We start from the raw sequence: 13,447 nt of genomic DNA on the forward strand, positions 1-13,447 counted from the left end.
CCACACTAGGTGAGCGGGTGGTGTGGGGGTGAAGAGAAGAAGAACAACACAACCAGCATGAGGAGCACCAAAAGGCTAGAACCAAAACCAAAAACCGAACATGGCAGGCCACAGCAGCAGCCCACAAACTAGCAACCGTCACTCGGGCGCAAAACAGAACGTGAACCCTCCTCGGTTTGCCATGATAGAGTTAGTTTCAAGAGCCACGCAGATATCTTCAGGCGACTGGCGATGCCAGGTCCCCTTACTGAATTTTTTGTTCATCTTCAGAGCTTGATGCAGCTTCGCGGCTTCTGGGCGCAAGTGCCTGGAGAATCTCACCTCCATCCACCAACGCCTGTTTGTCCTCCGGCGAATGGAAACCTTCAACTATTTCAGGAACACACAGTCCGTATAACAAACATACCAGTTCAGCAGGGGAACGAATCCTCTTCCATTCGAAACGAGTATTATTTCTAATTTTCAGAAGAGCCAAGCACACAGCTGCACTCCAGTAAGGATATATGACAGAATTTTGTCGGAAGTCTATAACCAACGATGTGATAATGAAAGTACCAGAATGTGAAGCATAAAATGGATTTAAAATAGTATGAGAACAGTTGCATGGTATCCTTTCCGAAAAAGTTCAGTCTTGCCATGGAACTTCATAAATTAAAGAAAGTAACATCTAATGCAAACATGAGATTAAGCAGCCTAAGTACCGAAGCTACTAGCAGCTAACTACAGATGAACACGAACATGCAAAGTTCTAAAAGAAGCTAACTCTTTCAGCACCACCATCATAGCACACTACGTATCGCTGTAGTTTCCAAAACCAAGGAAGTCCATCGCATTGTTCCCACAAGCAAACGGAGTCAAGATCAATTCTGCCAATCAGAAACCCTTTTGCACTCAAGCGCAGCATCGCGCTACTGGGTTGGTGATCATAGGACAGAGAGGTGTGTTAGTAATAGGACGTTGCAAATTTATCTCATCCAATCTCGACTACACACAAGTGCTTCAATCGTCTTGATGCTCAGTGTGCTCTGGTGCTTTGGAATTACTGGCCCGCTGCTACTGAATGCTGCTTCAGATTGAACAGCAGATGCCGGCATCGCTAAGACGTCCCGGGCAATAGCAGCAAGTGTGGGGTACTTTGTGGTGTGTTCCATCCACCATTTAAGAATGTCAAAATCATCTTTTCTTGGGACTAGAACCTCCCCAAGGTAGTCGTCAAGTTCTGAAGACATCTGGCAATTGAGGTGCTCATCCCAATCTTCCAAAGGATCATTATCAGCTGTATCCAGAGCTGCACTCCTTAAAAGACGGACGCCACTCAGCTGCTCTGTAGCATTGTAGTATTCATCGAAGAGTTCCTGGACCGTATCATGTATTTCAGATAAGTAGCCCAGCGAGTCTGTGTTGTAAGCCCGTTGCAGACGAAATTGAATGAAGCTCATCTTTGTGCGATAGGCGGAAAGCATCTTACCCTCGTATGAGGGGGCGTCGTGCATGTTTATAAGCAGGGGCGCACATCCTTGATAGCGCATACAAGTTGTTGAGATTACATGCTTGGAGGAGAAGGGATAAGAGAGAATAAAGAGAGTTCGGTTTACAAGAGATTAGTATCATCTATGCAACCGAAAGCACTTAAACACCTATCTCTATCTATCCCTATGTCACGTACAATGTTGCGTTTAACACCCTCCCTTAATCACAACTTCATCAAGTTGAGATTATGCTTGAAGTCTTCAAAACTCCGTGTGGGCAAAGCTTTGGTGAATCCATCTGCAACTTGATCTCTAGAATGCACAAACCGAATGTCAAGTTGCTTATTAGCAACTGTTTCTCTGACAAAGTGGAAATCTATCTCTATGTGTTTTGTTCTGGCATGAAACACAGGATTAGCAGATAGATAGGTAGCACCAAGATTGTCACACCACAAACATGGAGCTTTGGTATTTCTCACACCAAGTTCCTTAAGAATGGATTGAACCCATATAATTTATGTTGTTGCATTTGCCAATGCTTTGTATTCTGCCTCTGTACTGGATCTAGACACAGTTGCATGTTTCCTTGCACTCCATGATATCAAGTTAGGACCAAAAAATACTGCAAACCCACCAGTGGAGTGCCTATCATCTAGGCTGCCTGCCCAATCAGAATCTAAGAAGGCACTGATCAAAGTAGATGGTGACTTGCTGAAATTAAGACAAATGCCCAAAGTATTTTTGACATATCTAACTATACGTTTTGCAGCAGTCCAATGAACAGAAGTGGGTGCATAAACAAACTGGCATACTTTGTTGACAGCAAAGGAAATATCAGGTCTTGTCAATGTTAAGTACTGCAATGCACCTACCAAGCTCCTGTATTTAGTGTTGGCTTCTTTACTTAGGAGGGTACCTTCTGTAAGAGACAGTTTCTCAGAACTTGACAAAGGAGTAGAAGAGGGTTTACAACCTTGCAAGCCAGCCTTTTTTACCACGCAGTAATTTCAAAATTTTCCTACGCACACGCAAGATCATGGTGATGCATAGCAACGAGAGGGGAGAGTGTTGTCCACGTACCCTCGTAGACCAAAAGCGGAAGCGTTAGCACAACACGGTTGATGTAGTCGTATGTCTTCACGATCCGACCGATCAAGTACCGAACGTACGGCACCTCCGAGTTCAGCACACATTCAGCCCGATGACGTTCCTCGAACTCCGATCCAGCCAAGTGTTGAGGGAGAGTTTCGTCGGCACGACGGCGTGGTGACGATGATGATGTTCTACCGACGCAGGGCTTCGCCTAAGCACCGCTACAGTATTATCGAGGTGGACTATGGTGGAGGGGGCACCGCACACGGCTAAAAGATCAAACGATCAATTGTTGTGTCTCTAGGGTGCCCCCATGCCCCCGTTTATAAAGGAGCAAGGGGGGAGGTGCGGCCGGCCAGGAGGGGGCGCGCCAGGAGGAGTCCTACTCCCACCGGGAGTAGGACTCCCTCCCTTCCTTGTTGGAATAGGAGAAGAGGGGAAAGAAGTGGAGGAGAAGAAGGAAAGGGGGGCGCCGCCGCCCTCTCCTTGTCCTATTCGGACTAGGGGGGAGGGGAGTGTGGCCCTTGCCCTGGCTGCCTCTCCTCTTCTCCACTAAGTCCCACTATGGCCCATTAAGCCCCCGGGGGGTTCCGGTAACCCCTCGGTACTCCGGTAAAATCCTAATTTCACCCGGAACACTTCCGATATCCAAATATAGGCTTCCAATATATCAAGCTTCATGTATCGACCATTTCGAGACTCCTCATCATGTTTGTGATCACATCCGGGACTCCGAACAACCTTCGGTACATCAAAAATCATAAACTCATAATATAACTATCATCGAAACTTTAAGCGTGCGGACCCTACGGGTTCGAGAACTATGTAGACATGACCGAGACACATCTCCGGTCAATAACCAATAGCAGAACCTGGATGCTCATATTGGCTCCCACATATTCTACAAAGATCTTTATCGGTCAGACCGCATAACAACATACGTTGTTCCCTTTGTCATCGGTATGTTACTTGCCCGAGATTCGATCATCGGTATCTCAATACCTAGTTCAATCTCGTTACTGGCAAGTCTCTTTACTCGTTCCGTAATACATCATCTCGTAACTAACTCATTAGTTACAATGCTTGCAAGGCTTATAGTGATGTGCATTACCGAGTGGGCCCAGAGATACCTCTCCGACAATCGGAGTGACAAATCCTAATCTCGAAATACGCCAACCCAACAAGTACCTTTGGAGACACCTGTAGAGCACCTTTATAATCACCCAGTTACGTTGTGACGTTTGGTAGCACACAAAGTGTTCCTCCGGTAAACAGGAGTTGCATAATCTCATAGTCATAGGAACATGTATAAGTCATGAAGAAATCAATAGCAACATACTAAACGCTCAAGTGCTAAGCTAACGGAATGGGTCAAGTCAATCACATCATTCTCCTAATGATGTGATCCCGTTAATCAAATGACAACTCATGTCTATGGTTAGGAAACATAACCATCTTTGATCAACGAGCTAGTCAAGTAGAGGCATACTAGTGACACTCTGTTTGTCTATGTATTCACACATGTATTATGTTTCCGGTTAATAAAATTCTAGCATGAATAATAAACATTTATCATGATATAAGGAAATAAATAATAACTTTATTATTGCCTCTAGGGCATATTTCCTTCAGTCTCCCACTTGCACTAGAGTCAATAATCTAGTTCACATCGCCATGTGATTTAATATCAATAGTTCACATCACCATGTGATTAACACCCATAGTTCACATTGACATGTGACCAACACCCAAAGGGTTTACTAGAGTCAATAATCTAGTTCACATCGCTATGTGATTAACACCCAAAGAGTACTAAGGTGTGATCATGCTTTGGTTGTGAGAGAAGTTTAGTCAACGGGTCTGCCACATTCAGATCCGTAAGTATTTTGCAAATTTCTATGTCAACAATGCTCTGCACGAAGCTACTCTAGCTAATTGCTCCCACTTTCAATATGTATCCAGATTGAGATTTAGAGTCATCTGGATCAATGTCAAAATTTGCATTGACGTAACCCTTTACGACGAACCTTTTTGTCACCTCCATAATCGAGAAACATATCCTTACTCCACTAAGGATAATTTTGACCGTTGTCCAGTGATCTACTCCTAGATCACTATTGTACTCCCTTGCCAAAAATAGTGTAGGGTATACAATAGATCTGGTACACAGCATGGCATATTTTATAGAACCTATGGCCAAGGCATAGGGAATGACTTTCATTCTCTTTCTATCTTCTGCCGTGGTCGGGCTTTGAATCTTACTTAGTTTCACACCTTGTAACACAGGCAAGAACTCTTTCTTTGATTGTTCCATTTTGAACTACTTCAAAATCTTGTCAAGGTATGTACTCATTGAAAAATTATCAAGCGTCTTGATCTATCTCTATAGATCTTGATGCTCAATATGTAAGCAGCTTCACCGAGGTCTTTCTTTGAAAAACTCCTTTCAAACACTCCTTTATGCTTTGCAGAATAATTCTACATTATCTCCGATCAATAATATGTCATTCACATATACTTATCAGAAATGTTGTAGTGCTCCCACTCGCTTTCTTGTAAATACAGGCTTCACCGCAAGTCTGTATGAAACTATATGCTTTGATCAACTTATCAAAGCGTATATTCCAACTCCGAGATGCTTGCACCAGTCCATAGATGGATCGCTGGAGCTTGCATATTTTGTTAGTACCTTTAGGATTGACAAAACCTTCTTGTTGCATCATATACAACTCTTCTTTAGTAGATCCATTAAGGAATGCAGTTTTGTTTATCCATTTGCCAGATTTCATAAAATGCGGAAATTGCTAACATGATTCGGATAGACTTAAGCATAGATACGAGTGAGAAAATCTCATCATAGTCAACACCTTGAACTTTGTCAAAAACCATTTTTGACATGTCTAGCTTTGTAGATAGTAACACTACCATCAGCGTCCGCCTTCCTCTTGAAGATCCATTTATTTTCTATGGCTTGCCGATCATCGGGCAAGTCAACCAAAGTCCACACTTTGTTCTCATACATGGATCCCATCTTAGATTTCATGGCCTCAAGCCATTTCGCGGAATCTGGGCTCATCATCGCTTCCTCATAGTTCGTAGGTTTGTCATGGTCAAGTAACATGAACTCCAGAATAGGATTACCGTACCTCTCTGGTGCGGAACATACTATGGTTGATCTACAAGGTTCCGTAGTAACTTGATCCGAAGCTTTCATGATCATCATCATTAACTTCCTCACTAATTGGTGTAAGAGTCACATAAACAGATTTCTGTGATGAACTACTTTCCAATAAGGGAGCAGGTACAGTTACCTCATCAAGTTCTACTTTCCTCCCACTCACTTCTTTCGAGAGAAACTCCTTCTCTAGAAAGGATCCATTTTTAGCAATGAATATCTTGCCTTCGGATCTGTGATAGAAGGTGTACCCAACAGTAACTTTTGGGTATCCTATGAAGACGCACTTTTCCAATTTGGATTTGAGCTTATCAAAATGAAACTTTTTCACATAAGCATCACAACCCCAAACTTTAAGAAACGACAACTTTGGTTTCTTGCCAAACCACAGTCCATATGGTGTCGTCTCAACGGATTTAGATGTTGCCCCTTTTTTAATGTGAAGGTAGCTGTCTCTAATGCATAACCCCAAAATGATAGTGGTAAATCGGTAAGAGACATCATAGATTGCACTATATCAAATAAAGTACGGTTATGACGTTCGGACACACCATTACGCTGTGGTGTTCCAGGTGGCAAGAGTTTGTGAAACTATTCCACATTGTTTTAATTGAAGACCTAACTCGTAACTCAAATATTCGCCTCTGCGATCAGATCGTAGAAACTTTTATTTTCTTGTTACGATGATTTTCCACTTCACTCTGAAATTCTTTGAACTTTTCAAATGTTTCAGACTTATGTTTCATCAAGAAGATATACACATATTTGCTCAAATCATCTGTGAAAGTCAGAAAACAATGATACCCGCCATGAGTCTCAACACTCATTGGACCGCATACATCAGTATGTATTATTTCCAACAAGTTTGTTGCTTGCTCCATCGTTCCGGAGAACGGAGTCTTAGGCATCTTGCCCATGAGTCATGGTTCGCAAGCATCAACTATTTCATAATCAACTGATTCCAAAAGCCCATCAGCATGGAGTTTCTTCATGCGCTTTACACCAATATGACCCAAACGGCAGTGCCACAAATAAGTTGCACTATCATTATTAACTTTGCATCTTTTGGCTTCAATATTATGAATATGTGTATCACTACGATCGAGATCCAACGAAGCATTTTCATTGGGTGTATGCCCATAGTGGGTTTTATTCATGTAAACAGAACAACAATTATTCTCTAACTTAAATGAATAACCGTTTTGCAATAAACATGATCAAATCATATTCATGCTCAACACAAACACCAAATAATATTTATTTAGGTTTAACACTAATCCCGAAAGTATAGGGAGTGTGCGATGATGATCATATCAATCTTGGAACTACTTCCAACACACATCGTCACTTCACCCTTAACTAGTCTTTGTTCATTCTGCAACTCCCGTTTCGAGTTACTACTCTTAGCAACTGGACCAGTATCAAATACCGAGGGGTTGCTATAAACACTAGTAAAGTACGCATCAATAACATGTATATCAAATATAGCATTGTTCACTTTGCCATCCTTCTTATCCGCCAAATACTTGGGGCAGTTCCGCTTCCAGTGACCAGTCCCTTTGCAGTAGAAGCACTTAGTCTCAGGCTTAGGTCCAGACTTGGGCTTATTAACTTGAGCAGCAACTTGCTTGATGTTCTTCTTGAAGCTCCCTCTCTTTCCCTTTGCCCTTTTCTTGAAACTAGTGGTCTTGTTAATCATCAACACTTGATGCTCTTTCTTGATTTCTACCTTCATCGATTTCATCATCATGAAAAGCTCGGGAATCGTTTTCGTCATCCCTTGCATACTATAGTTCATCATGAAGTTCTACTAACTTGGTGATGGTGACTAGAGAATTATGTCAATCACTATTTTATCTGTAAGATTAACTCCACTTGATTCAAGCGATTGTAGTATCCAGACAATCTGAGCACATGCTCATTGCTTGAGCTATTCTCTTCCATATTTTAGCTATAGAACTTGTTGGAGACTTCATATCTCTCAACTCGGGTATTTGCTTGAAATATTAACTTCAACTCTTGGAACATCTCATATGGTCCATGACGTTCAAAACATCTTTGAAGTCCCGATTCTAAGCCGTTTAAGCACGGTGCACTAAACTATCAAGTAGTCATCATATTGAGCTAGCCAAACGATCATAACATCTGCATCTGCTCCTGCAATAGGTTTGTCACCTAGCGGTGCATCAAGGACATAATTCTTCTGTGCAGCAATGAGGATAAACCTCAGATCACGGATCCAATACGCATCATTGCTACTAACATCTTTCAACTTAGTTTTCGCTAGGAACATATCAAAAATAAAACAGGGGAGCTAAACGCGAGCTATTGATCTACGACATAGATATGCTAATACTACCAGGACTAAGTTCATGAGAAATTTAAGTTCAATTAATCATATTACTTAAGAACTCCCACTTAGATAGACATCTCTCTAATCCTCTAAGTGATCACGTGATCCATGTCAACTAAACCATAACCGATCATCACGTGAAATGGAGTAGCTTTCAATGGTGAACATCACTATGTTGATCATATCTACTATATGATTCACGCTCGACCTTTCGGTCTCAGTGTTCCGAGGCCATATCTGCATATGCTAGGCTCATCAAGTTTAACATGAGTATTCTACGTGTGCAAAACTGGCTTGCACCCGTTGTAGATGGACGTAGAGCTTATCACACCCGATCATCACGTGGTGTCTGGGCACGACGAACTTTGGCAATGGTGCATACTCAGGGAGAACACTTTTATCTTGAAATTTAGTGAGAGATCATATTATAATGCTACCGTAAATCAAAGCAAGATAAGATGCATAAAAGATAAACATCACATGCAATCAATATAAGTGATATGATATGGCCATCATCATCTTGTGCTTGTGATCTCCATCTCTGAAGCACCGTCATGATCACCATTGTCACCGGCGCGACACCTTGATCTCCATCGTAGTATCGTTGTCGTCTCGCCAATCTTATGCTTCTACGACTATCGCTACCGCTTAGTGATAAAGTAAAGCATTACAGGGCAATTGCATTGCATACAATAAAGCGACAACCATATGGCTCCTGCCAGTTGCCGATAAGTCGGTTACAAAACATGATCATCTCATACAATAAAATTTAGCATCATGCTTTGACCATATCACATCACAACATGCCCTGCAAAAACAAGTTAGACGCCCTCTACTTTGTTGTTGCAAGTTTTACGTGGCTGCTACGGGCTGAGCAAGAACCGTTCTTACCTACGCATCAAAACCACAACGATAGTTTGTCAAGTTGGTGTTGTTTTAACCTTCACAAGGACCGTGCGTAGCCACACTCGGTTCAACTAAAGTTGGAGAAACTGACACCCGCCAGCCACCTGTGTGCAAAGCATGTCGTTAGAACCAGTCTCGCCTAAGCGTACGCGTAATGTCGGTCTGGGCCGCTTCATCCAACAATACCGCCGAACCAAAGTATGACATGCTGGTAAGCAGTATGACTTATATCGCCCACAACTCACTTGTGTTCTACTCGTGCATATGACATCTACGCATAAAACCTGGCTCGGATGACACAGTTGGGGAACGTAGTAATTTCAAAATTTTCCTACGCACACGCAAGATCATGGTGATGCATAGCAACGAGAGGGGAGAGTGTTGTCCACATACCCTCGTAGACCGAAAGCGGAAGCGTTAGCATAGCGCGGTTGATGTATTCGTACGTCTTCACGATCTGACCGATCAAGTACCGAACGTACGGCACCTCCGAGTTCAGCACACGTTCAGCCCGATGACGTCCCTCGAACTCCGATCCAGCCGAGTGTTGAGGGAGAGTTTCGCCAACACGACGGCATCGTGACGATGATGATGTTCTACCGACGCAGGGCTTCGCCTAAGCACCGCTACAGTATTATCGAGGTGGACTATGGTGGAGGGGGAACCGCACACGGCTAAAAGATCAAACGATCAATTGTTGTGTCTCTAGGGTGCCCCCCTGCCCCCGTATATAAAGGAGCAAGGGGGAAGGTGCGGCCGTCCAGGAGGGGCGCGCCAGGATGAGTCCTACTCCCACCGGGAGTAGGACTCCCTCCCTTCCTTGTTGGAATAGGAGAAGGGGGAAAGAAGTGGGGGAGAAGAAGGAAAGGGGGGGGCGCTGCCCCCCTCTCCTTGTCCTATTCGGACTAGGGGGGAGGGGAGCGTGGCCCTTGCCCTGGCCGCCTCTCCTCTTCTCCACTAAGGCCCACTATGGCCCATTAAGCCCTCGGGGGGTTCCGGTAACCCCTCGGTACTCCGGTAAAATCCCGATTTCACCCGGAACACTTCCGATATCCAAATATAGGCTTCCAATATATCAATCTTCATGTCTCGACCATTTCGAGACTCCTCGTCATGTCCGTGATCACATCCGGGACTCCGAACAACCTTCGGTACATCAAAAATCATAAACTCATAATATAACTCTCATCGAAACTTTAAGCGTGCGGACCCTAGGGGTTCGAGAACAATGTAGACATAACCGAGACACGTCTCCAGTCAATAACCAATAGCGGAACCTGGATGCTCATATTGGCTCCCACATATTCTACGAAGATCTTTATCGGTCGGACCGCAAAACAACATAAGTTGTTCCCTTTGTCATCGATATGTTACTTGCCCGAGATTCGATCGTCGGTATCTCAATACCTAGTTCAATCTCGTTACTGGCAAGTCTCTTTACTCATTCCGTAATACATCATCCCGTAACTAACTCATTAGTTACAATGCTTTCAAGGCTTATAGTGATGTGCATTACCGAGTGGGCCCAGAGATACCTCTCCGACAATCGGAGTGACAAATCCTAATCTCGAAATACGCCAACCCAACAAGTACCTTTGGAGACACCTGTAGAGCACCTTTATAATCACCCAGTTACGTTGTGAAATTTGGTAGCACACAAAGTGTTCCTCCGGTAAACGGGAGTTGCATAATCTCATAGTCATAGGAACATGTATAAGTCATGAAGAAAGCAATAGCAACATACTAAACGATCAAGTGCTAAGCTAACGGAATGGGTCAAGTCAATCACATCATTCTCCTAATGATGTGATCCCGTTAATCAAATGACAACTCATGTCTATGGTTAGGAAACATAACCATCTTTGATCAACGAGCTAGTCAAGTAGAGGCATACTAGTGACACTCTGTTTGTCTATGTATTCACACATGTATTATGTTTCCGGTTAATACAATTCTAGCATGAATAATAAACATTTATCATGATATAAGGAAATAAATAATAACTTTATTATTGCCTCTAGGGCATATGTCCTTCATATTTTTCCTAGGAAAGATGAAGCCCATCATCATGTTTCTTCACTTCAATCCCTAGGAAATAATGAAGATCTCCAAGATCCTTAAGAGCAAAATCTGCACTCAAATCTTTTAACAATCTAGCTATTGCCTCATTAGATGAACTTGTCACAATGATATCATCAACATAAATGAGGACAAATATGGATGTGTTCAATTTATTGTAAATGAACAATGAGGTGTCAGACTTGGACGGAACGAAACCAAGTGTTTGCATCTTATGGCAAAGACGTGCGTACCATGCTCGTGGTGCTTGCTTTAACCCATACAGTGCTTTGTCAAGTTTGCATACAAATGAGGGTGCATTTTCATTTTCAAACCCAGGAGGTTGTTTCATGTATGCCTCCTCTTCCAGAACGCCATGTAGAAACGCATTCTTAACATCCAGTTGTCTGAGACTCCAGCCCCTGGAAACAACAATGGACAAAACAAGACGTATATTTGCAGCTTTAACAACGGGACTAAAGGTATCCTCATAGTCTATTCCATACCGTTGCTTGAAACCCTTGGCAACAAGCCTTGCCTTATACCGATCAATGGTTCCATTAGATTTCCTTTTTATTCTGAAGACCCATTTGCAATCAATAAGATTTTTACCTTGCTATGAAGGAACTAGATGCCACGTGTTATTTTTCTCTAGTGCCAAAAATTCTTCCTTCATTGCATTTTTCCAATTTTTTTTCATCACGAGGTGCTTCCTCAAGAGTGCTCGGCTCACCTGGTTCACCTATTGAACAAACTAATCCATATTTTGTTACATGCTTATAATCAACAGGTTTGATCAAACCTTGTTGTAGCCTTGTTTTTCTTTGTGATGGTGCAGCAGTATCAGTTGGCGCAGAAGATCCTGAAGAAGGAACAGGAGTCTTGGACGCTGCAACATCCGAAGAAGATTCACCTCGTGCGTCTCCTGGATCTTCTGTGGCTGCTGAGGGAGTCCTGGATTAGGGGGTCCTCGGACGGACGGACTATATCCTTCGGCCGGAATGTTGGATTATGAAGATACAAGATTGAAGACTTCGTCCCATGTCCGGGTGGGACTCTCCTTTGCGTGGAAGGCAAGCTTGGCAATTCAGATATGTAGATCTCCTCCCTTGTAACCGACTTTGTGTAACCCTAGCCCCCTCTGGTGTCTATATAAACCGGAGGGTTTAGTCCGTAGGACAACAACAGTCATAATCATAGGCTAGCTTCTAGGGTTTAGCCTCTACGATCTCGTGGTAGATCAACTCTTGTAATACTCATATCATCAAGATCAATCAAGCAGGACGTAGGGTATTACCTCCATCGAGAGGGCCCGAACCTGGGTAAACATTGTGTCCCCCGTCTCATGTTACCATCCGCCTTAGACGCACAGTTCGGGACCCCCTACCCGAGATCCGCCGGTTTTGACATCGACATTGGTGCTTTCATTGAGAGTTCCACTGTGTCGTCACCGTAAGGCTTGATGGCTCCTTCGATCATCGGCAACGATGTGGTCCGGGGTGAGGTTTTTCTCCCCGGACAGATCTTCGTATTCGGCAGCTTCGTACTGCGGGCCAACTCGCTTGGCCATCTGGAGCAGATCGAGAGCTATGCCCCTGGCCATCAGGTCAGGTTTGGAAGCTTGAACTATACAACCGACATCCGCGGAGACTTGATCTTCGATGGATTCGAGCCCATGTCAGGTGCGCCGCACCGTCGTGACGAGCATGACTTAGCTCTGCCGCTGGACGGTGTTCAGGCGATCACTCCTGTGGCTACTCCGGCCTTTAATCCGGAGCAGATCATGTCGTCCGAGGACAGGTGGATGGGCCCCGCCACGGAGGCCGCACACTCAATGGCGATAGAGCCAAATACTGACTTCACCCCCTATGAGACCTATGTTGCCGGACCCTTGGATTCGTCCCCGGCCACAGGCTCCGAACCGCCTGCGTCCGTGCCTATCGAATCTAATTGGGCATCGATCATGGAGTTTACCTCCACGGATATTTTTGAGTACTCGCCCTTGGGCAATGTACTAAATTCGTTGAGGTCTCTCTCCTTGTCAGGAGACCCTTGGTCGAACTATGTCCGGCTTGAGTGGGAAGCGGACGACGAAAAATTCATTCCCCACCCACCACCCACTTAATAGCCACTGTCGACGACTTAACCGACATGCTTGATTTCGGCTCTGAAGACATCGACGGTATGGACGACAATGCAGGAGAGGAGCAGGAACCACCTCCCACAGGGCGCTGGACAGCCACTTCATCACATGATATATATATACATGGTGGATACACCCAAAGAAAACAATGACGAGGAACAGAAGGATGCAGCGGAGGATAATTCCCTCGAGAAGCAACCAAAGCGACGATGTAGGCGCCACTCCAAATCCCGCCTCGGCAAAAACAGCGA

General features: G+C 44.0%; 1 protein-coding gene across 1 annotated transcript; it reads right to left on the bottom strand.

The window, feature by feature from the left end:
• Window positions 1–965: 965 nt before the first annotated feature.
• Window positions 966–1,493, bottom strand: LOC147986865 (zinc finger BED domain-containing protein RICESLEEPER 3-like). The gene has a single exon (XM_087542177.1). It carries the CDS (start codon window positions 1,491–1,493, stop codon window positions 966–968), a length of 528 nt encoding a protein of 175 aa, XP_087398303.1.
• Between the last annotated feature and the right edge of the window lie 11,954 nt (window positions 1,494–13,447).

Source organism: Triticum urartu, chromosome 2A (genome assembly GCF_056163025.1).
Source record: "Triticum urartu cultivar PI428250 chromosome 2A, HENAU_Tu73, whole genome shotgun sequence".
Taxonomy (NCBI): domain Eukaryota; kingdom Viridiplantae; phylum Streptophyta; class Magnoliopsida; order Poales; family Poaceae; genus Triticum; species Triticum urartu.